General features: G+C 39.4%; 1 protein-coding gene across 1 annotated transcript in view; it reads right to left on the bottom strand.

Annotated features, from left to right (window-relative positions):
• The window catches only part of Ssh2 (slingshot protein phosphatase 2), a 234,447-nt gene that overhangs the window by 105,940 nt on the left and 104,597 nt on the right, over window positions 1-23,910 (bottom strand). Inside the window, 1 exon segment of the mRNA XM_055620388.1 lies at window positions 23,147-23,190. Within this exon segment, the coding sequence (XP_055476363.1) occupies window positions 23,147-23,190 (44 nt within the window).

Genomic DNA, 23,910 nt, shown 5'->3' with positions numbered 1-23,910 from the left:
AGTTGTCCTGCAAGTTTCTGTATGTGCACTCGTACATACAGAAAAAAAGTAATGTTTTTTTCTATTCAAGATATGTGGACAAAAGTATCATGTGGACAAGTTGACAAGTTTTTATTATAAACTGGTCAGTTTCCAGTAATAGAAAGCTGCTTGTATTTGTTTTATTATCTAAAAGTAGATGAAATGAAAGAAAACTGAAATATATAAACCATCTCTCTGTATCATGATTTCATTTAAGAAGTATCACTGTTACTGTTTACAAGTTAGTCACATTAAACTCACTATTGCAATCTATAATCATCTGATATCTGCAATATTTACTTGATTTTTCTATTTTTTTAAGCTTTAAAATAATAGTATTAACTCTTGCAACTGTATTCTGTAAGTACCTGACTATAAGAAAAAATTATACTAAGTTGAGAATCTACTTGTGTTTTTGTGTTTTCTCTAAGGGCTGGAACTAGAGAAATAAATAGTAAATTAATCCCTTGAGTGTCAAAGGGAGGAAAACCAACACTTTAAACATTACAAAATAAAAATCTTGTTACCTGGAGTAACACAACCTGCTGTCTCCTGTTAATCTGCAAAGTGCCAGGACAAAACCCTCAGAATAATAACCCCAATTTCAGATTTGTTGTCCAGACAGGACTCAGCTCTCTCACTACACTTAGTCAAAGGCACTCTCCAGGCACCACACCAACATGTGAACAATGGCTCTTAAAAGCAACTGTGCTTACTGAGTATTCTGTTTTAAATACCCAACAATAGTTTTTTAAACCCCTGAGTTGACCGATGTCACTGAGCCTTTACAGTCATTTGCACAGAGCTTCCCACACAAGAGCAATGTGGACCGCTGAGAAGATCTGCATATCAACACCAGAGAAGAGATGGCTAAATCGTCCATCCCCCTGGTCTCAGCCACCATATGCTCCTGCACACGGTCATGCTGCAATACTGCTTTCTTCAGGTTACAAAGCCCAACACTTCTATTGTTTAGTAAAAATAATAGGCATTTATGGATCACCTTTCACATTCAACACACTTCACAAAACATTAACTATTTAGTCCCTGCTTTATGTCTTCATTCTGTTTTTTAAACTATTCAAAAGACATAGTAACACATGGTGTTACTCCCAGCCCCAAGAATTCAGAAAGGTAAAAGAAAAACTTTTGTCATCTCTATCATGTCACTCTCAGGTAATTAGAATTATCAGGAATGTTCCGCACATATGCAAATATGGATGTAGCTGCTCTTTGGGAAGTTCACACGATGAACGCACACAACACATAGTGGCATGTGTTTTATTTTGTTTCTCATCACCACTTATCATTGTATCTTGGTATCTTCCCGTGGTTATATAAATGAACCTAATTCTTTTTTTTTTTTTTTTTAAGAGACAAGTTCTCTCTACATAGCCCTGGCTGCCCTGGAACTCACTATAGAGTAGACTAGGTTGGCTTCTAACTCAAGAGATCAGCCTGCCTTTGCCTCTCCTTCTAGGATTAAAGGCATGAACCACCACACCTGGCCTACCTAATTCTTTGAAAGGAATATATTGTGTGATCATATATAATTTGTTTTAATGATTCTCTGCTGATAGTCATTTGTTTCCAGTTTTAATCTATGAACATGCTTTTACACTCTGAGGAAGAGGAGTCAGTTGTTACTGGGGATTAAACCCAAGGCTTTACAAAAGGTAGGCTTTGTACTTTTTCAAAATTTTGTGCGTACATGTGAACATAATTGTTGCATGGATACTTAAGAGGTGGAATTGCATTAGTTAAACATGTTTTAAATAGCTTAAGATGTAGTAGATATTAATTAATTCAGAAAGGGTTTTCCCTTTGAAATCTTTACCTCGTGATCTATTAAATTAACTTAGGGCCCAAGATGGTCTTCTGTGTCATAATCTGACTATTACATTAAAAATGAAATATACTGAGCACTGAGGAGATACTTCAGTCAGTAAGTTTTTGCCTTCCAAGCATGAGGATCTGAATTTGATTCTCAGAACCCATATTAAAACAACAACAACAACAAAACCCCCAACCAAGCTAGTGTATGTAATTCTAAAGAAGTGAAGTCAGGAGAGTCCCTAGTGTTTACTGGCTGGCAGCCTAGTGTGCTGATTTCCAGGCTAGTGGGAGACTATGTCTCAGAGAACAGGAAAGAAAAAAGAGAGAAGAGAGAAAAGGAGAGGAGAGAGAAGAGAAAGAAGGGGCTAGATGGCACCCGAGGAAATGTCCTCCAATTTCTACATGCACAGGTGGACGGGTATATCTACTCCCCCCCAGTACATCAGAAGGAAAAACTGCAGGACTGTGTAATATATTAGAAAAGCAAAAAGGCCATTTTAAATGAAGCTGGAAAAAAAATGAGATTATAAAGAGAAAACATTGGGACTGAAGAGATGGCTCAGTGGTTAAGAGCACATATTGCTTTTCCTGAGGACCTGAGTTCAATTCCCAGCACTCACATCAGGTGGCTTACAACTGCTTGTAAACCCTGGCTCCAGGGGAATCTGATACCTCTAACCTCTGTGTGTAATTGTATTCATGTGCATATACCCCCCATACACATAATTAAAATAATAAAACTAAATCTTTAAAAAAAAAGAAAACATTGTAACGAACTATAGAATGGATTATTGATTCTAAAGAATTTCTTAGACTATAATTAAATATATATAATACATTTTTATTATAATTTTATTTTTTGAGAATGTCATACATGTATACAATGAAATATCATACCCACTCCAATTTTCCACAAATCTACTGTATTCCTTCTAGTATTTCTTCCTCACAATTTAAACCACATAAAAGATAATATAAATTTATGATATATTTTAAAATGGAGCTAAAGAGATGGCTCAGCAGTTAACAGCACTTGTTACTCTTGTAGAGTACCCAGGCTCAGTTCCCAGCACCCACTCCAGTTCCAGGGGCTCTGACCCCATCTGCTGGCTTTCTTGGGCACCATGCATACATGCAAGCAAACACTCATATACATAAAATAAAAATGAATCTTTTTAAAAAAGATACTTTAAAATACGATCAATGCTAACCCTCATGCCATATAATATAGATGAATGAGCCAATTATAATCTCTTACTACGAGTGAGACAGAGAAAAACTGGAAGTGAGTTTGGAAGGAACAAAAGAAAAAAAAAAAGAGTAGAGGAGCTAATAGGGCCTTGAAAAGGAAAATGGCACTTACTGAGCTGACATTCAGTGTGCTCTATTCAATATTTACATGCATTGTAGCTGGAGAGATGGAGCAACAGTTTTAAGTCACCTGCTGCTCTTGTTCCAGGGGATCCTCTGCCCTCTCCTGACTGTGGGCACCAGGCACACTTGTGCTGTGAACATATATAGGCTCAGGCAAGCACTCATGTGCACAAAATAAATAACTCTAATTTTATTTGAAAGTTCAGCTGTATTAATCTCAATTCTCAAAAAAATATCTTATTGAATTATCTTTATGAAGTTCAGAACGGTTAAATAATTTGTCTAAGCATACACATCAGTTTTCATGTTTATTTTATTGTATGTGTATGAACATTTTGTGTGCATGTGTATGTCTGTGCATCATAGTGCTTGGTGTCCTTGGAGATCAGAAGAAGATGTTGTTGGACTCCCTGGAACAGTTGTGAGCCATCATGTGGATGCTGGGAACCAAACCTGGGCCTTCTGCAAGAGCAACACGTACTCTAAATTGCCGAGCATCTCTCCAGTTTCCAGAGCACTATTTCAAACTCAGCTAGTCATCCAGACTTCAGAACTGGTTTCTTTCCTTATCACCTGTTTTTTTTTTTTTTTTTGGTTTTGTTTGTTTGTTTCTAACACTTATTTTTGTTGGGGAGGAAGGGGGAGATTGGTGCCATGGCATAGGCATAGAGGTTAGAGGACAACACATGGGAGAAGGTTCTTTCCTTCCACCTCGTGGATCCTAGGATTTGAACTTAGGTTGTTAGTCTTGGAAATAAGCACCTTTACCTGCTGAGCTATTTTGTTTGTTTTTAAAGGCAGGGTGTCAGTATACAGACCTGGTCTAGACTCAAACTCAGCATCTTCCTGCCTCAACCTCCTGAGCACTAGGATTATAGGCCTGTGCCACCATACCCAGCCAATTAGGAGGTTTTTGTTCTTTCCTATCTTCAAGCCTTACTATTTTTAGTGTTCAAACTGTTTCCTATCTAAGCCCACTTTAGTCCAGACCTTCAAGTTATTCACATACAATATATTTTTGAGGCGTACTTCATCTTCCAGTTCCTCAACTAATTATAAACTCTCACTGGATTCTTTCTGTTTTGAAACAGTGTTTCATGTACTCCAGGCTGGCCTCCAACTTCCTATGCTGCTGCAGAAGACCTTGAACTTTTGATGTCCCTGCCTCTGCTTCCCAAGCTCGGGTTTGCATTGGGTAAGGAAAGCTACTTATCATCAGGGTCACCTCAGGGATGAAACTGCAGGCCTAGAAGGTGTAGCACAGTAGGGAAGAGGGCATGGGTTTGAGCGTAGCTCTTCTAGTTGGGTTCAGTGGGCAAGCTGAGGTAGTATTAGAGGTTTCCAACCCTTTAAAATTTAAAACTGTGTTATTGAAGATAGGTGTGGTGGTTCCCACCTGCTTTTCAGCACTCTAGCATCTGAGCAGGAGTAGTATCAGCCAGACTGGCTCAAAACAGCAAAACAGCCTCAAGGGGCTGAAGGGATGATGGATCAGTAGGTAAGAGCACTTTTTGCTCTTGCAGAGGACCCAGGTTCAGTTCCCAGGCCCTGCATTGTGGTTCGCAACCATTCTCAACTCTAGTTCTAGGAAACCTGTTACCCTCTTCTGGCCTCCTCGAGTACCAGAGTTGGTACAAGCACATGGTGCACAGACATACACGCAGGGAAACACCCATATGCTTAAAAATGTAACAAAGGGGTGGTGGTGCATGCCTTTAAAACCAGCACTCAGGAAGCAGAAGCAGGCAAATATTTTTGAGTTAGAGGTCTATTTACTGAGTTCCAGACCAGCCAAAGCTATGTAGGTAGGCCTTGTCTCAAAAGACAAAAACAAGGGCTGGAGAGATGGCTCAGAGGTTAAAAACACTCACTGTTCTTCCAAAGGTCCCAACAACCACATGGTGGCTCATAACCATCTATAGCAAGATCTGGTCTGCAGGCAGAATGTTGAATAAATAATAAATAAATTAAAAAAAAAAACAAAAAACAAACAAAAAACCACCCTATGTTGCTAAAGGTCTTATTCTTTATCATATTCCATGTAATGTAAATATGTAGTTATATATGACAAGATATGAAATGCATATGAATCTTCTAATTGTTGCCTATATATCTTACCTCAAGAAATCAAACATGGTCAGTCTCTAGAGTACTATATGCAGACGAGTCCAGGGCACATTCTGGATGGCATCCCTTATACCACAGTCCACTGTATCTTTCTTGAGGCTGGGTTTTTTTTTTTTTTACATTTACTCACACTTCAGGCTCTAGACATAAGTCTTTCCCAAGGAACCCATACATTAATTACAGAGGTTTTTATCCTTGGAAGTTCAGTTCTCTTCCTTGGTCCAAGAAAGAGTACCTGAAATCCTTTTCCCCTTCCACTGCCTCATCTCTCACCTGCTGCCTCTCGTTCTTAGCTGCATGATTTTCACATAAGATAACCCCAGAGGAGGCCTGGAGTACCACCCAGTAGGCAAGGGCTCTATTTTTATTTTCAAGCCTGCCCTAGACTTTCAGGAGCCAAAAGTTGAAATTGCAGCAGGACTGATTCAGCCCTTTCACAGGCAGTTTAGTGCTATGCAGCTTGCTTAGAGCGGTCAGGTCTCCAGCCCCTGGCAGGGCAGCATCGTTATCTCTGAGCCTTCATGTATCAGCTTCCCTGGCAGTATTTCACTTGCTATGGCTTCTACTCTGAAATCAGGTGGACATGCAAAAAATCACACACTTATACAATTATGCACTGTACAATTATGCCATGTTCCATATGTTCAAATAATTTAAGCACAATGCTTATCATCATATTACTCTTGAGTTAGGCAAAATCAAGGAGTATATGATTTATGTTCCTTAATCCTTGCTAGAAAGTGGTCACTTTTAAATGGTCACTTTTTAGCTAGACCTTCTGTCAAGAGTCTATCCATCCACCTTAACTGGAAGGCCAGTGGGACCATGGGTCTTAAGTGAAGTAAAAAATACTTTACAAGGGAGATGAAGACTAAGTAGCAAATCTTTCTATTCGATTTTAATTGGGAAATATTTCATACACATATCTGTCAGATACTGAAGAGATATGTTTTAACATTTTACTCTATAGATTTTAAGAAATGAAACATTCATTAAAAGGCTCTGATAAGCTTTTCTGAACTCAATGATCCTTCTCTCTGTAAGTAATTACACTCTTGAATTTGGTGCCTTTCTTTCTCTTCATATTTTATATTATGTTTATGGTAAACTTTAATACAAAACTCACTCAGGACATTGTTTATAAAGCATCTAAATGATTTTTTTGTTTTCTTTTAGGTTGACATATAAAATACATATAGAAATGCAAACTAAAGCATTTTTCTTGCTTAAAAACTTCTAATCTAGAAGGGGCCAACAAGATGGCTCATGGAGTAAAAGTGCTTGTTGCCCACCTTGTGGTCTGAATTTGGGTCTCAGGATCCTCATGGTTGAAGGAAAAAACTGATAACTGTAAATTGTCACCTGATTTCCATAGACATGCTGTGGCATTCACACGCCCTCATCTCAACATGCTACATACACACAACAAAGAAATAAATACATTAAACAAACAGAGCCCTTGTAGTTCAGGGCTGGGTAGGTGTGTAACAATCCAGTACAGTAAAATGTCCACTGTAGACATAGAGGTTGTGTCTGGGTGCTCACTGTATACTTCAGCTCATTTGTTTGCATGCTTTAACGTTTTCAAACAACATGCTGGAGAAGCAAACCGGAAATAAGGGATAGACACCTACAATCCCACCACTGGGGAGGCAGAGGCAGGAAGATCACCATGAGTTCAAGCCACCTGTGCTGCTTAGAGGGGTCCTCTCTCAGAACAAAAATACTAGGGAAAACCCTACTTCTATCTCTACAGTCTATTAAAGGAACAAGGATGCTACTGGAAAACAGTAATTAGGTTTGATAGTTAAATTACTGGTTAAGCTCTTGCCTTATGCTATTTAATAAACAAAAAGGAAAAAGCCTAGTTCATTCAAGTTTAATCTTCACAGTCATTTCTTAGAAAGCAGTTATTCTCTTTTATTTTACTCACTTCTTTTTTTTAAATTCATGATAATGATAAAACCAAATACTGGAAAATGGTTTATGGTTCATGAGCACCCCTAAGTGTTTTATTTATGCTTTTGTAGTACACAGTGGGCTTTTAAGGTTATCAATAATGAAGGCCTTTGGCCTTTGTGGTGGTTTGATGGGAATGGCCCCGTAGACTCGTGTGTTTGAATGCTTGGCCACAGGAAGTGGCCTTATTAGAAAGTGTGGCCTTACTGGAGGAAGTGTGTCCCTACGGGGTGGACTTCGAGGTCTCCTATGGTCAAGCTACTTACATTGACACAGTTCTCTTTTGCTGCTTTAGGATGAAGGTAAGAGCTCTCAGCTCCTCCTCCAGCACCATCTCTGCCTGTATGCCACCATGCTTCTCACCATGATTAAAATGGTCGAAAGCTCCGAAACTGTAAGCCAGCCCAATTAACTATTTTCCTTTAGAAGAGTTGCCATGGTCATGGTGTCTTTTCACAGCAATGAAACCCTAACTAAGACATCTTTATTCTTAATGTCAGTTTGTAGCTCAACACTTAACTGCAATAACTTAGAAGGATTAAGAGGGGATGATAAAACAGTGAGATGATGGCCATTCAGCCTCATAGTAAGACCTTGTCATCAATCCCCCCCCCAAAAAAAACAACAACAACACAGTGAGATGGGAATCACAAATAAATAATTTGTACAATACTACTTTACTATTTTACATGTGTTCATATTTGTTTACTATTTATACCTTAAGTAGAAGCCAAAGGAGCATTTTTGTTTTAGTGGCATCTTAAAGCGATTACATTACTGGGGATTACATTTTTTATTTGTTTATAAAGTACTTTACCCTTAAGCAATCTAATTTAGCAGTAATTACATTTTGCAATTGGAATTTTCATGGGTAAAGTAACACGTTTAGAGATAACCAAGGTCAAATGCTGTCACAGTACCTGAGCTTTCAAACAGTTGCTGCAGGGTATGTATGGTGGCACATGCTTGTAATCCCAGCACTTAGGAGGTACAGTCAAGAGGGTCACGGTGAATCTGAGGTCAGCCTGGTTTATAAGGAGTGTTCCAGGCCAGAGCTACACAGCTACTCTTCACTGCTGAGATATCTCTCCAGTCCCCATAATACACTTTAAAAAAAAAAAAAAAAAAAAAAAGGAATGTCTGGGCATGATGGCACATGCCTTTAATTCCAGCAGTAAGTAGAGGCAGGCAGGTCTCTATGAGTTCTAGATCTGGTCTATGCAGTAGAGTTTTCGAGGATAGCCAGGGCTACACAGAGAGGCCCTGTCTCAAAACAAACAAATAAAATTAAAAAGGAACAATGCTAGTAACTATTGACTAAAATATTTAAGCATAGGTACTCTGACTTCATATCTCACCTTATAAAAGATTTTTATTCTGTTGTTGAGGCAAGGTGCTCAAAGAAGCTTAAAACTTATTTTTCCAAACTCTGAATATAGATGAGAAGCTGTAGATTTTTGTTCTAGGGGTCCAAATTCAAGGACATAATCATGAACTGGACAGAGCCTGTCCTTGCCCTCACACAATCTGAATGATAAAAACCAAAAAGAATGCTTAACAATCATGTTGGAAGTGCTGTGAAAGGGAAACCAAGGCCTGTGGAGTATGAGGTGAGAATTTTTCCGCTAAGAAGCAAGGGCTGTTATAAGCACAAGTAGGTTACAAACACTTATGTGTTTCAAAGAGCTTCTAAATTTTCTGACCTTTGTTTGGTATATCAACAGAACAGCTGTTTTAGGGCTGGGTTAGGTAATTGGTAACAGGTCCTTTTTTTTTTTTTTTTTTTCCTTCTCTCTCCATATGGCTGCTTAGCTGGAGAAAATTCCTAGTGAAAAATTAACTCTAGAGCAGTCTGGCAGTTATGTTTATTAATATGCTCCTCCGCCTCAGGACTGTGGAGTAGTGAGTACCAAGTACTACCAAGTGAATCTTTTCATAATAAATATCCACTGAACAAATGAGTCAGTTCTTTTAAACAAACCTTTCCAAGTGGCATCAAATAGCTGTCCTTTTCAGTAATCCAGATTAAAACAAATTTGACCTACTGACCCAGAAATTAGAAGTTTTCATTTTCATTTCTAATTTAATGCTGGATTTGTACTAAATATTTATACTATTTTAGAATCTGAAGTGTCACAATTTGTTTTCTTGCTTTTCCTTACCAAATGCTCTTAGCATCTTGTGAAATAAGGGGTTCAGTTACAAAGCTACAGAGGCTGGGATGCCAGTTTATAGAAATGAAAACTAATTCAGACACACACCTTACATCAGACCATCACTTTACATCCAAATTGATGTTTGGTGCTAATTACTTATGTACTTTAAGGATAGATGTACAGACACTATTCTCATTTACAAATGAGGAATGATTTACGTAGTTGAGGTTAGGTAGAACTCTAATCTGGTATTAGTTCATTGGCTTTTCATTAACACTGCTTATGACTGTAATGATTACACTGCTGGGCATGTAGATTTTCTGTGATGACTTTGGAATCTTACGTAATTGGATAGTGTGCTGGCTATAGTCATCTGAGAGGAAGGAACTCCAATTGAGAAACGCCTCCATAAAACTGGGCTACAGGGAAAGGTGTAGAGCATTTTCTGAAGTGTTTGATGTGGGAGGGCCAAGCTGATTGTAGGTGGGGTCATTCCTTTGCTGGTGGGCCTGGGTTCCATAAGAACTGAGCAAGACACAGAGAGCAAGCCACTAAGCAGTACCTGTCCATAGCCTCTGCATCAGCTCCTGTTTCTAGGTTTTCACCCTGTTTGAGTTCTTGTCCTGACTTCCTTTAGTGATGGACTATGGACATGGAAGTATAAACCAAATAAACCCTTTCTTCCCTAAGTTGCTTCCCCTAAGTTGTTTTTTCATCATAGCAATAGTGACCCTAAGATAAACAGGAAGGGTAAAAGAGAACTGAATTTTCATACCCTAAATGCTACTACAATGATGATTTTTAAATGAAGTCCTATTCCTTATTATATAGCATAGTAGAAATATCCATAATTTATATATATTTTCTTTTTAATCCTAATTTAAAGAGCAAGTGCTGGTTTTTTTTTTTGCCTGGGAAATCTTTTGTTTTTCAGAAATCCAGTTTACTATAGATCTGATGAAAATATGGTAAATATTTTGACTTTAAAAAAACCAATATTCTAAAAAGAACAGTAATATTCCACAGTAATTTTATTAAATATTATTTAATTTCACTTCGTAAAAATCCTCCATCAGATGGCTTACTTTTAAAATAGTTAAATGTTAATGTTAACATGATGTGAAAACGCTGGTAATTTAAAGTTCTTTTGGATTATAATAGAAGTTTTTCTGTAATGACTAGTTCCTTGAAAAACACACATATAAAGGACATATATACACAATAAGCACATATCCTTTTTTTTTTTTTTTACCCTGAAGTACAGGTTTATCTGTGTGTTTATGTTTTGTGGAGTAAGAAAGATCATGAATATTAGGTGTTTATAAATGTACAAACTTAAGACTATCAGAAGAGACAAAAACTTGACCTTACATTGAACTTAGTGTTCATATAAACTTAAGTGTTCATATAAACTTTTCCTAATAACTCTTACTCTTTCATCCAAAGCAAATAACTTAGTGTGAACAAGAAAAAACATAACTTTTTAAAGAGCCCCGAGACTTCTTGCTGGAAGGTGAGATTCTTTTTCAGGGTTCTGATAAGAGGGCAGGGAAGTCATTAAAAAGGATGGATAAATCATTGGTTCTTATTGTTTGCAACTTCTGAAAATTACCTTTTATTTAAATGAGAAACTCCCCTTGAGAGAGGGAGACAGAACTACAGAAAGGTAACGAGCTATCTAGGCATGATGGCATGAGTCTCTAGTCCTCTAGAGGCTGGGACTACAGTCACTTGACAAAGCCCAAGACTAGCCAGGGCAACAGAGTAAGCCCCTCATCTAAAGACAAACCTAAAACAAAACACAAAAGCTAATCATCTGGTAGTTAATTACCTTCTGAAAAAGTTTTCCCTCATTTTTCATAGTTTTAATTAGGTGCATGTGTGTGTGGGGGTATGCACGTGAGCGTAGGTGCCCACAGGGCTGAGCAGTGAAGGGACCCCCTGGAGCTGGAGGTAGCTGTGAACCACCTGCTACGGTGCTAGGAGTTGAACTCAACTTCTGAGCCATCTCTCCAGCCCTTGATGAACTACCTTGAAAGCCATAAGATACTAAAAAAGCTTTCTACAGTCTGTACTGGCTGGTTTCTGTTGTTGTTTATTTTGCTTTGTTTTGTTTTTTTGTTTTTGCCAACTTTACACAAATTAGAATCAGCTGAGCAGAAGGACCCTCAATTGAGAAAGCGCCTCTAAAAGACTGGGCTGGCTGTGGAGCGTTTCCGCCATGTTTGCTGTGGGTGTGTGGTCCTGGGTGTGTAAGAAAACAAACTGAGCAAGCTAGGACTAAGACAGTAAGCAGGGCCCCTGCATCAGTGCCCACCTCCGAGTGCCCACTCTGACTTCCTGGCAAGGTGGACTACAAGCTGTGAGATCAAATAAACCCTTTCCTCCCCGAGTTGATTTTGGTTATGGTATTTTATCACAGCAATAGAACTTGTAATCCTCCTGTCTCTGCCTCCTTCAGCAAATCCTACTGGTGTGTACCACCACAACCGGTTATCACAGCAATAGAAACACTAAGACAGTTTCAATCCATAAATTAATTATTCATTCACTTTAACAATTTAACAATTAGGCAATATGTGCCTATTAATTGCTAGGGTTAGTCTGGACTTTGAAAATAAAACAAAAAGTAGGTAGATGGTGGACTCCTAGAATGAAAATGCAAGTCTTTGCTGAATGAGAGATATGAGTTATTTGAACTTTCCACTGCTTGTTCTTTTTTCCTTTCCTTCTCTTTTTTAAAGACTATGTCTTGCTAGCATAGGCTGGCCTCCAACTTGCAATCCTTCTGCCTCAACCTCCTGAGTTCTAGATTCATTGCATTGCTATTTCTCACCAAATTAATAGTCAATACGTCTATAAAAAGCAATAGTTTTAAGGAAACATTAATGGCAAATGTACCAAAACCTTTTCATCAGTGAGTAGGACTACTCTGTGAATGTGTCTTTTTGGTGACATACAATTGTATGTATTTTGTTTGCACATATTTTTTTTTAATTGATAGAAAAGAAACTTCTCTCTTACCCTGGCTTATGCACTCAAATTCAACTCATGAGTTTCCTTGGTTAATTTGTTTTGTCTGCAGGGCAGGGTTATAATTGTCTGGCTAATTTGGTAAACTCATAGCACCATAAGTCAGTATTAAAAACTTTAAAATGCTTCAGAAACTCTGCTAACAGAAAGACAGAAGGCTGGGTGGAACTTCACATCATGATAAGTTTCCTACCCACTGCCTGGATGCCTTCCAGCTCAGTATGGCAGTGTTCCTGTCAGGGTCTCCTCAAGCACTGCAGACCTTTGCCTGAGGTTTGAGGCTGGTTTAGCACTGAGGAAGGTACTGTTGGACTCAGCAAAACATGCAACACAGAGCTCAGAGACCTCCAGACCTTCAGGTTTACTTTCTACCTGAAAGGAGTTCTACCTGAAAGGAGTTCTACCTGAACTCCTTTCAGGTAGAAAGTAAATAAGGAGGTTGTCGAGGATTCTCTTTGGGTGTGCCATAATTTGATATCCATCTAAACTGAGACACCTCTGGAATATGCTATTCCTAGGACAGCTGACTGACTGTAAAGATATTTTTATAATCAGGATATGATAGCCTTTCATCCAGCATTGGGGAGGCAGAGACATAGAGTCTCTGAGTTCGAGACCATCTTACTCTACATAGTGAGTTCCAGGAGAGCAGGGCTATATACAGTGAGAACCTGCTCCCCCACCACAACTCTACAAACAAATAACAACAAAAGCATTCCCCATAACACATGGAAAAATATTTAATTTTTAAAATTACAGTTTAACTTTGTGTAATATGCTGTAAGGAAGGCATAAGCCTTGGCACATGGGCGGAAGCCAGAGACCAAGGTGGGAGTCAGCTTCCTTTCCCATCATGTGGGTCCCAGGGATTGAACTCCGGTTGTTATGCTTGGCAGCAGCACCATTTCTTACTGAGCCATTTCACTGGCCCCAAGAAAAATATTTTCACCACTTCCATGAGGCCTGCTCTATTGTATAGTCTTAGCTCAAAAGAGTCATCAGAATCCCAAATGGTTCAACAAAGGCTATGGCCATAAACAGTAAAAAAAATAAAAATAAAAAAATAAATTAAAAAAAGGCTTTCCATTTCCACTACTGCAGTAACACTACAGTTGCATTGTACAGACCCACCATGAAAAGCTTAGTTACCGATACGTTTATTTTCACAGGCTTATTTGGTTTATCTACTACCTGTATGAAGCTGGTAGTAGATACCAGCTTCTACTCTGAGGGCCATACTGTGGCTTTTCAATCTGGATAGGTAGGCAGATACTAAAATAAGAAACTGTAGCCCCTAGAGCTGAGGAAATGCACCTAGATTGTTACCTGGATGTCTCAGAGAAATGGGTAGGTGATCAGCAGAGCACCAAGTCTGATGCTGCCAGGCATGGCTTTACTTCTCTCTTTTACACCGTCTTTTTTAGAGGATTAACTCTGAGAGTGTACCTCAGTGGCAGAATATTTACCTAGTATATACAAGGCCCTGGATTTAATCCCCACTATCAAAAACCAAACACACATACACATAAACAAGAAGTGTAGAAACTTCTAGATTGTGGCCCAAAGAGAATTTGTTATTGTTACAAATAGTTCTGTAATTATTAGATCTTGTAAATATTTTTTATTTATGCAATGTATACACACAGACACACAGACACACACACCCACACACCACATATGGGGGTGTTTTGTCTGCACATCAGAGAAGGATATCAGATCCCATGGGACTACAGTTATAAATGGTGTGAGCTACCATGTAGTGCATGGCTGGGGACTGAACACTCAGGGCCTCTGGAAAAGCAGCCAGTGCTCTTTAACTGCTGGGCTATCCTTCCAGCCCCAATTATTAGATCTTGCAACCTTATAGCATCTAGCTACTTCTTTCTTACAGAGAGATGATGGCTCACACCTTATTATCCCAGCATCTGGGAGGCAGAGGCAGGCAGATCTCTGACTTCTACGCCAGGGCTATGTAGAGAGACCCTGTTTCAAAAGCAGTAATGAGAGAGAGGGGACTCATAAGGAGGGCCAGTGAAATGGGTCAGCAAGTAAAAGTGCCTGCTACCAAGCTTGACAACCTGAGCTTGATAATGGAAGGAGAGAACCATTCTCAAAAGGTTGTCTCTGGCTTCCACATGCACTTTGTGGCATTCCCTTCCTCCAGATAAGCACATTTAGGAAGCAAACAAATGAAAACTTAATAACAATGTGTAGTGGGTCAAAATAATGAAATGCTTCCTGGAACTTCTACATGGAGTAAGACTAGAACGAGAATCAGCCAATCGTCAGCCTTTATCCGCAGAAAATTTGTAAGTGGTTCTGCCCACATCAGCTACTGGTTGATTTTACTACTCAACCTGGAGGGTGGTTCAGAGGCCAGCTCCTTCTCTGCAGCTTACCCCTCTTCCCTGGCATGAGGGGACAATAAGAAGTAATCACACTGTCAATTGTTTGAGAACCCCCCCCCCCCTTAAGCAGCTAGGATCTTACAGCCTCACTGTGCTACTCATGCTGGCCTTGAACTTCAGGGTGCAAGCCATCTTCCTGCTTTAGCCCCTCAAGTGGTTGGGACTATGGGCATGTACTACTGCACAGAGAATCTTTGATGCCAGCCATACCCCCTCTTCCTGAAAACAACTTCTTCCTCTCTTGTATGGTTGCCTTTCCTCATTGTCCTTGCCTCTACTAGAAAATTAAACAAAACTGGCATTAAATTTGAGATCATTGTTCTAATACCCTTATGTTTTTCATTGAGAGCTGAATGATGGGATATACAAATGTTTTGCAGTGAAAAAGGATTAAGGTCCCAATTCTACTTCTGCCTTCCAGCGAAGGAGGGATTCTACTCCAGATCTTTTTACTTTGGAGCATATAATTCTTACAAACAATGGCCCTGGCAATAAGACAGTTCACTACATGTAGAAAATGCCAGGTGACAAAGAGTAGTCAATATCTTCTGAGAGAAAAGTCCCTGGAAAATTCCTACTGCTCTTAAGTAGCTAAGAAAAGAGCCTTTAAAATGCACATTTTCTACCTCAGCAGCGCCTTCAGTGCTGAGGATGAAGGAGACAGCTCAAGATACCCCCTGGTGGCCATACCCAAACACTGTTAAGGAGGACAGAAGTGGCCACAGCAAGAGATACCACCAAGCTTCAGAAGGCCAGCAGCCACTTCAGTGTCACCAGTCACAGCCAGTCATCAGTAACTTGAAAACCCTAGTTAAAAAAACAGACCCTATTCTCTCTCATGCATGTGTGTTTTATTTCTAATAATGGCTCTATCTATCCACCCATCCATCTCATTAATCTCCCCATCATCTCTCCTTTCCGATGTTATGAAATTGATTACTGTAAGGATTTCAAGTGAGTAGAATCACATAGAATTTACCTTTTGGTGATTATTACACTTAGTATAGTGTCTTCAAGATTTACTTACACTGAGGCATGTCACATTTCCTTCTCTTTTCACAACACTATGGAAATGGAGGATGTTATGTTAGGAGAATAAGGCAGGCACCAAAAGACCAATACTGCATTTTCTACCTATGCGGAAGCTAAAAAAGTTGACTTCATAGAAATAAAGAATAGACTAATAGTCATTAGAAGTTAGGAAGAATAGTGGGAAGGGAAGGCACAAAAAAGGGATTATTTCCACTTTAGAGACTATACAAATAAATTCTGAACAGAAAATCAGCAGATGTGTGGATGGAAACAATTGTTCTGATAAGGCCTGATACCATAAGGGCCGTTAGTAACAATAAAGAAAAGATGGTACTTATTATCAAGTGGCAAAGAACTTGGCTCAAAGAATATGGTAAAGAACTATGTTCTATTGTTTTGTGGAAGGTAGAACTTTTAAGTAATGAAATGGATATTTAGCTAATTTCTGTGGGGAGTGGAGGAAGATCTGAGTGAATGTGTAAAGAGCGGATGAAGTCCTGAGTTAATGAGTGTTGTTGACATGGGCACAGCCATGTCAAGGACCTCAGTGACTCCAATAAAGTCAAAGCCTTCCCCAGGTGAGGCTCAAAGGATGGCAAAACCTTCCTCTGATGGTCTGAGTGCAAGTGGTGACAGTGTATGCAGTCTGTCAACCACAGTTTCCTCCTCAAGGGCACTGCACTGTGAGACTGCTCCTCCACAAAGCCCTCCTGCTGAGACGAGGTTAAGCCTGCCTACTTGTTCAGCTGTATACAATAAACTCAGCTCCTTGATTCAGATACATGAACTAAACATTCTGAGCGTCCAGATTGCTGTTGCAGGTGCTAACCGACATCAAGAAGAGGGCACAGCCCACTTGATCCCTCCTAGCTTCTGTGTGTGTCTGTCCCTATTCATTCCTTCATCACCCCAGTTAGGCCAATCCCTGAAGCTGTGAAAAATGTAGCGGATTTCTAAGCAAAATATTGAAGGGGTGGTTTGGGTCGCCCTAACTGCTTATAGTAAAATGCAAAAAGGAACTATAACTTAAAGATTAACTCTTCAAAAAGGATATATTTCAAACTATGTGTCTATGTGTCTATCTCTGGGTTGGTATGTGCTGTGTGCAGGTGCCCATGGAATCCAGAATAGGGAACTGGACTGGAGCTGGAGTTATGGGTGGTTGTGAGCTGCCTCAGGTGCTGGGATCTGAACTTGGATCTTCTGGAAAAGCAATATAAACTCTTAACCACTGAGCCATTCCATCATTTTCAGCCCCTAAAGATTAGTTCTTATCCTGTATAACACACACACACACATATATATATGTATATACACATACATCTATGATAGTATACATACATGCACACACATGTTCAATCAATAAACAAACAAACAAATCATGTTTGGAAGGCACTACCAGGGGTGTGGCAGACATACTGATTAAAGGTGTGGACTTAACAGAAGTCAAGATAGAAAAGGGATTACTTTGCAAGCTAATACATCTAGGATTAAAGACATCAGAAAATGGAATGTAATGATTGGAGTATATAGTTTAATGAACTTATGCTACTTAGGGTGAAAATGCTCCCTCCCAAGTGCCATAGATTATCTAACAACCCCCCCCCCCCCCCCACCCATCCACAACTCTCTTTCAAGGTGCTGGTTAGGAGAGTTCAAGAGACCCCCCCCCCAAAAAATACTATGATATTGCTGTTGCTATTGGTTGCCTCCCAGAAGATGAAGGAAAGTCCCACAAACATAACTTGGAGGAATTGAGGTGGATGTGACAAAATCCTCCTCCCCGAGGACTAGCTTTCCTAGTACTGGTGGTACCATGTGAGATTCCAAGGAAGGAAAGCAGCTGGGAGTCCTGCCCAGCTGGGGTCCTATGAGCCATACACAGTGACTAGCACACTAAGACGTCCCTAGCCATGTAACAGTGGCACTCATATCTGGGTGGTAACCAACACCTGTCTAATCGCACTTAAGGCCACGCAACAGTATGGAAATCTTGCGTGGTACTGGAAACCCAGCTAACTGCCCATGGCTAGGGAGGTCCTGGATCTTAGAGGAGAATTTACTGTTGCCACTTTCTTAAATCAGTACAGTTCTTAACTACATTCTAAATACCCTTATGCCCACCGATAAATGTAGCTCTCACTCTCATCAGAGAAGCTTTGTGAAGCAGACAAAGACTACTATAGAAAGGTACAGCTTGGTCAAAATGCAGAGAACAAGACCATGGGGGTAACCAGCTCAGCTGACGTATCTACAACACAATCCTTATACTTAAGGCTCAGGGACCATCAAAGAAGAAGAAGTGGAAAGACTGTGAGAAGCAGAGGACCAGAAAGTCTCCTGTGAGACTGTGTCTTTTATATATGACAGAGAAGCTACCCATGAAATCTCAACCATATGGCTGCCTAAACAAGACTTAAACAGTGATAACAACAGTTGATATGCCAGTGTGGTTGGAGGAAACCTCATTAGGCCTCACCACTAGATGAAGAGCTACAAGCAATTAATGACTGCTGAGAGAGGGAGAATTAGTCTTCCCTAGAGATGAGCCTCCTGACTGGTTATTCAATATTAAGTGGTTAGCCCCCCCAAAACATATACATACAAGCAACAGTAAATGGATTCAGCAGGTTGCATTTATATGATTTTATATATATGTAAGAGTAATTTAAAAAAGAGGCCATGAATTTGAGAGATAGAGTGTGTGGGGGGGGGTGGGAATGGTGTAAATACAGTACATATATATGAAATTTAAAAATAAATGTAAAGCACTTTAAAAGACAGATGTAGGCAGGTCTCTGCAAGTTCAAGGTCAGCTTGGTCCACAAAGGGAGTTCCAGGTCAGCTAGCGCTATGCAGTGAAACCTTGTATCAAAAAAAAAAAAAAATTAATTAAAGAAAGAGAAAGATCTAGCCAGGCTTGGTAGTGTACACCTTTAGTCCCAGATTCTGGGAGGCAGAGGCAGGTAGATCTGTTAGTTCTAGGTCAGTCAGGGCTACACAGTAAGATTTGTGTGGAAAAAAGAAAGACACACAGGCAGACAACTAGATCTAATGGAACTTGTCTTGCTGCTCTGGATATTCCTGGGCCTTGTTTCTCCTAACTCCCTTCTGATTGTCCTTTTAGAAATGTGTCTATCTACACCCTGTCTGCCCAATTGTATTGTCGAGCTTATCTTGTTTTAGAAATTCAGAGATGGCGATGAGTTGGATTCAAAATGAATCACACTTTTTCTCACTCACATCTGACTCTGATGTTCTTTTAATTTTAAATTGTGTAGTGTATGTGTGCGTCTGTGTATGTATGCACATGAGTGCAGTTGTCCATGGGGCCCAGAAGATGGCATTAGATATCCCTGGAGCTGGAGTTATTAAAAGTTGCCAGCTACCTGATGTGGGTGCTGGGAACCAAACTTGGGTCCTCTGGAAGAGCAGACAGAGCTCTTAATCATGGAGCTGTCTTTTCAACCCTGTTTTTATTGTTATTTGGATGAGATTTTGGACTTTATTGCTGATGATGGTGGAACATGCAGGCATTTCAGACAAGTACTCTACAACTGAGCTATAGCCTCAAAATACATTTACAGTACTCTGGAGGTCAGAGGCAGGCAGATCTCTGTGAGCCTGGTCTACAAATTGAGTTCCAGCTCTACATAGTGAGACCCTATTTCAAAAAGCAAATACAAAATCAAAAACACCAAAAACCAAAACAAAAGAAAAAAATTTAATAATGAAAAAAGAAATATCTAGCCAGACGTGGCAGTGCATGCCTTTACTCCCAGATATGGGAGGCAGAGGAAGGTCAATCTGTCTGAGTTCCCGGACAATAAGGTCTACACATAAGACCTTGTCAAAAAGAAAAGAGTGAGTTCCCATGCTGGGAATACAGGTAAGTGCTACCATGCCCAGTTTATATGGTGTTGGTGATCAAACCCAAAGCTTTGTACATACTAGGCAAGTATTGTACCAACTGAGCTACATTCCTGGCCTGACCACAGTGTCTCATAGGCACACTGGAAGATTATATTTAACTCTTGGCTTTCTTAACACAAGCATTTGGTTGAAATAGAGCTGGAGCGATAAAACAATGGTTAAGAGCAGTTGTTGATCTTGCAAAGGACCACGGTTCAGCTCCCAGCACCCATGTGGTGATTTGCAACCATATGTAACTCCAGGTTCAGTGGATCCAGCACCCTCTTCTGACATCCATGGGGTACTAGCCACACAGTGGGTACATCTACACACATGCAGGAAAAATACTTAATTACATAAAAAAAACAGATGTTTTGGTTTTTTTGAGACAGAGTTTCTCTGTGTAGCCTTGGCTGTCTTAGAACTTTCTGTGTAGACCAGGCTGGCCTCAAACTCACAGAGATCTGCCTGCCTCTGGGTCCCTAGTGCTGGGACTAAAGGTGTGTGCCACTGCTGCCTGCCACCACCAGCACCACCACCACCACCAGCAGCAGCACCACCAGCAGCACCAGCACCAGCAGCACTGGGCCTAATAAAACAAATCTTAAAAAAAAAAAAAAAGTTTGGGACTGCCTTTATTCTACTAACTAGGATATTTACTATTTAGTTTCCTTCTACAAGCTACATTTGAGCCCACAGACTGATGAGTTGAGTCATGTCAAATGAAAACACCATTGTTGGTTTATTTTACGGCAATTGATGGAGAATGCCAGAATGATCTACAGTAGCCAAAGACATAAAACTTAATCTTTACAAGGTCCATTTATAAGGAACATTGTAAGGAAGAAAGTTTCTTTGTTTCTTTGATTGAGAAAGATAAAGATTATTTAACTTAAAAACAGCCTGGAAAGGACTACAGATAAGAAATTAGACTAATAAATTATATATTTTAAAATGGGGACTACTAGGTTTTTCTTTAACTTCATATTTGTGCAAATGATGTTTTTTCATGTAAACTTAAGTTTGTGGTCCTATTAATGGATTATTATTAGTAGCTTTAAAGCAGGTCTTTATGGTTTTTCATGATTTGAAAGTTCAGTGATGTAAATATTAGTTTTACTGTCTCATAATTAAGTAATTCTTTTGAAATAAAAATTATTCTAGTGAATGCCACGGCAATATGTAAAGCCTGAGATTAACCCAGAGATCTTTAGATTGGATCCAGGAGAAAACGTAAGGAGGCTCTTGTTTTCTTTTTAGACCTAATGAGAGTAATGTTTACAATGCTTCTGCTAAAGTGTTTACTTAGTTTCTTTCTATCTCTTGGTCTTAGGCAAAGTGAGATTTTACTCCAGCTATTTGATAAAGAAGTGAGAAATTAAGCTTTAAGCCAAAATGTATATGGTAGTCACGACAAGAAAAATGCTGCCAATAACCTCAGTTACTAAAGAAGGTTTTATTTTCACTTAGAGGATGTCAGCAGTAACAAATGCCTATTATTTTTTCTTTCCTTTTATTTATTCTAGCATACATTAATTGTACGAGACAATTGATCTCATTTTATAGTTAATACAAGCAAATAACTTTCTTTGATCATATTCCTTCTTCTTGTCCCTGCTCCACCCTATTTCCCTTCCATAACACTCTTCTTTCTACTTAATGTTTTATTTTTAAAATCTAGATTCACAGTCTTTCTGCATCTAGCTTGTTTGGCTTAACATGAAGATTTCCAGTTCATGTATTTTTTTTTTTCTATAAGTGACATAATTTACTTAAATTTTTTTTTTGCTTACTCTTTTTTTTTTTAAAAAGATTTATTTTATGTATACACCTGCCAGAAGAAGGAATCAGTTCACATTATAGATGGTTGTGAGCCACCATGTGGCTGCTGGGAATTGAACTCAGGGCCTCTTAACCTCTGAGCCATCTCACTAACCCATTATTCTTTATGGCTGAATAAGAGTCCCTTTAGCTGGTTACTATTTATAATAAGGATGCTTATTATACCCATTGTATATATCACTCATAATGGCTCATCATTTCACTGACTTCATAGGATATAAATTTGGTTAACACTTAAATGACTAGAACGTTTCAGACAGGGGTTCCCTACATGGCATAGGCTAGCCTCAAACTAGCTAGTTGTCCAAGGATGACCTGGAACTTCTGATCATGCCACCTCTACTTCCAAAGTGCTTCCATTACAAGTGTAGATGATGTACCAATGTCCAGGAATCAAATCCAGGATTGTGAGCATGCTAGGCAGGGTCTCTGTCAACTGAGCTACATCTTCAGCCCCCAACTGAGCCCACACTAGCCTTCCTTATCATTTAAAAGCAATCTATCATTTGAAATCTTTCTGAATTAGTAACTGGATTCTTAAAGTACTTTCATTTAAAAATAGTATTTATCTAATCTTAAAAAGTTAAAAATTAAAAAATTTTAAATTGTGTATGGGTTTTTGTCTGTCTGTATATCTGTATACCATGTAAGTGGCTGGTGCCCTCAGAGGCCAGAAAAGGGTATTGTATCCCCTGGGACTAGAGTTAAGAGACAGTTGTAGGTTGCCATTGTGAGTGCTGGGAATTGAATCTCAGTCCTCTGAAAGAGCTGTCAATGATCTTAAACACTGAGTCATCTTTTATGTCCCTATCTAGATTTTTATTTATATTTATGTTTATATTTGTTGTTATTATTATTATTAATATTAATATATATATATTTTTTGCAACAGGGTTTCTTTGTGTATCCCTGGCTGTTCTGGAACTCGCTGTGTAGACCAGGCTGGGTTCGAACTCAGAGATCGGCCTGCCTCTGCCTCCCAAGTGCTGGGATTAAAGGTGTTTAGATATTTTTAAAAAGATTTCTTTGCCTGTTTGTTTACTGATTGATGTGTGTGCACTGCTCACCTACCCGCCACATGTGTGCTCACAGAGGACAGAAAAAGGCCTCAGATGCCCCAGAGCTGAAATTATAAGTGGTTGTGAGCTGCCCTATGTTGGTGCTAGGAACTGAATTTGGGTCCTGTGGAATAGCAACAAGCACTCTTAACAGCTAAGTCATCTTTCCATCCTTGTTGGTTTGCTTTCGAGACAGTCTGTTCCAGCCTCCTGCATGCACAGATTTACAGGTGGGAGTCACCACACAAGGCATATATTTTTCTTCTCTCTTTTTAAGTGTCAGTGGAGCATCTTGTAAAACAGAAGCAGACTAATCCAGCAAGACTAAAAAGATTTAAAGAAAAGATACAACTACATAAATGCCATAAGATGAAATGAACAAACATACCTTCTGGGCTGTGACCGGCATTCCTCCTCCCCACTGTCGGCCTCCTGTGTAAACAGAAATTGAAAAAAATTAAAATGGTCTTCGAGCCAGCGAAATTTTACTAAGCCTTTTTTGCAGAGATAGGTCATTCATGTTGATCTGCATTTAAAGTGAATTTTCTTCATAAAAGATGTTTTGTTGCTAGGTGTAGTGGTGCATGCCTGTGATCCCAGTACACCAGGAGGCAGTACTCAGGAGGCAGAGGCAGCAGATCTTTGTGACTTTGAGGCCAGCCTGGTCTACAAAGTGAGTCTAGGACAGCCAAGGCTACACAGAGAAACTCTGTCTCAAAACAACAACAACAACAAAAATGATTTGTACTAAATGAGACTAATAACACTAAAATTCATTTCTGGAAGAAATATAAGCAACAGTTTACAAATTTCACTAAAAACAAAATGTTACTCATTAAAACAATTACCTCTGAAAACCAGCCAAATATGTTCTCTATTATTATGGTACTCTAAAATTAGTTCTCACCACATTACCACCAACAAACATCGTAAGGATGACCTAAGCTTCTGACCCACAAAGAACAACCTACGCAATGAGCAGTCTTTCTGGGGCTCGCAGGAACCCCAGTCAGTGCCATCCATACGGTGCCCACCCAGTCCCTGAGCACTTCACGGAGCCCGGGCACTGTAGATGGCACACTGAGTACGCTTCACACTGAGTAAGCTTTCTTTCTTTCTTTCTTTCTTTCTTTCTTTCTTTCTTTCTTTCTT

The sequence above is a fragment of the Psammomys obesus genome, unplaced genomic scaffold, assembly GCF_907164565.1.
Source record: "Psammomys obesus unplaced genomic scaffold, mPsaObe1.curated_primary_1811, whole genome shotgun sequence".
NCBI classification, from domain to species: domain Eukaryota; kingdom Metazoa; phylum Chordata; class Mammalia; order Rodentia; family Muridae; genus Psammomys; species Psammomys obesus.
Note: the sequence above shows the minus strand (reverse complement) of the source record. Positions and strands in the feature narration are given on the sequence as shown.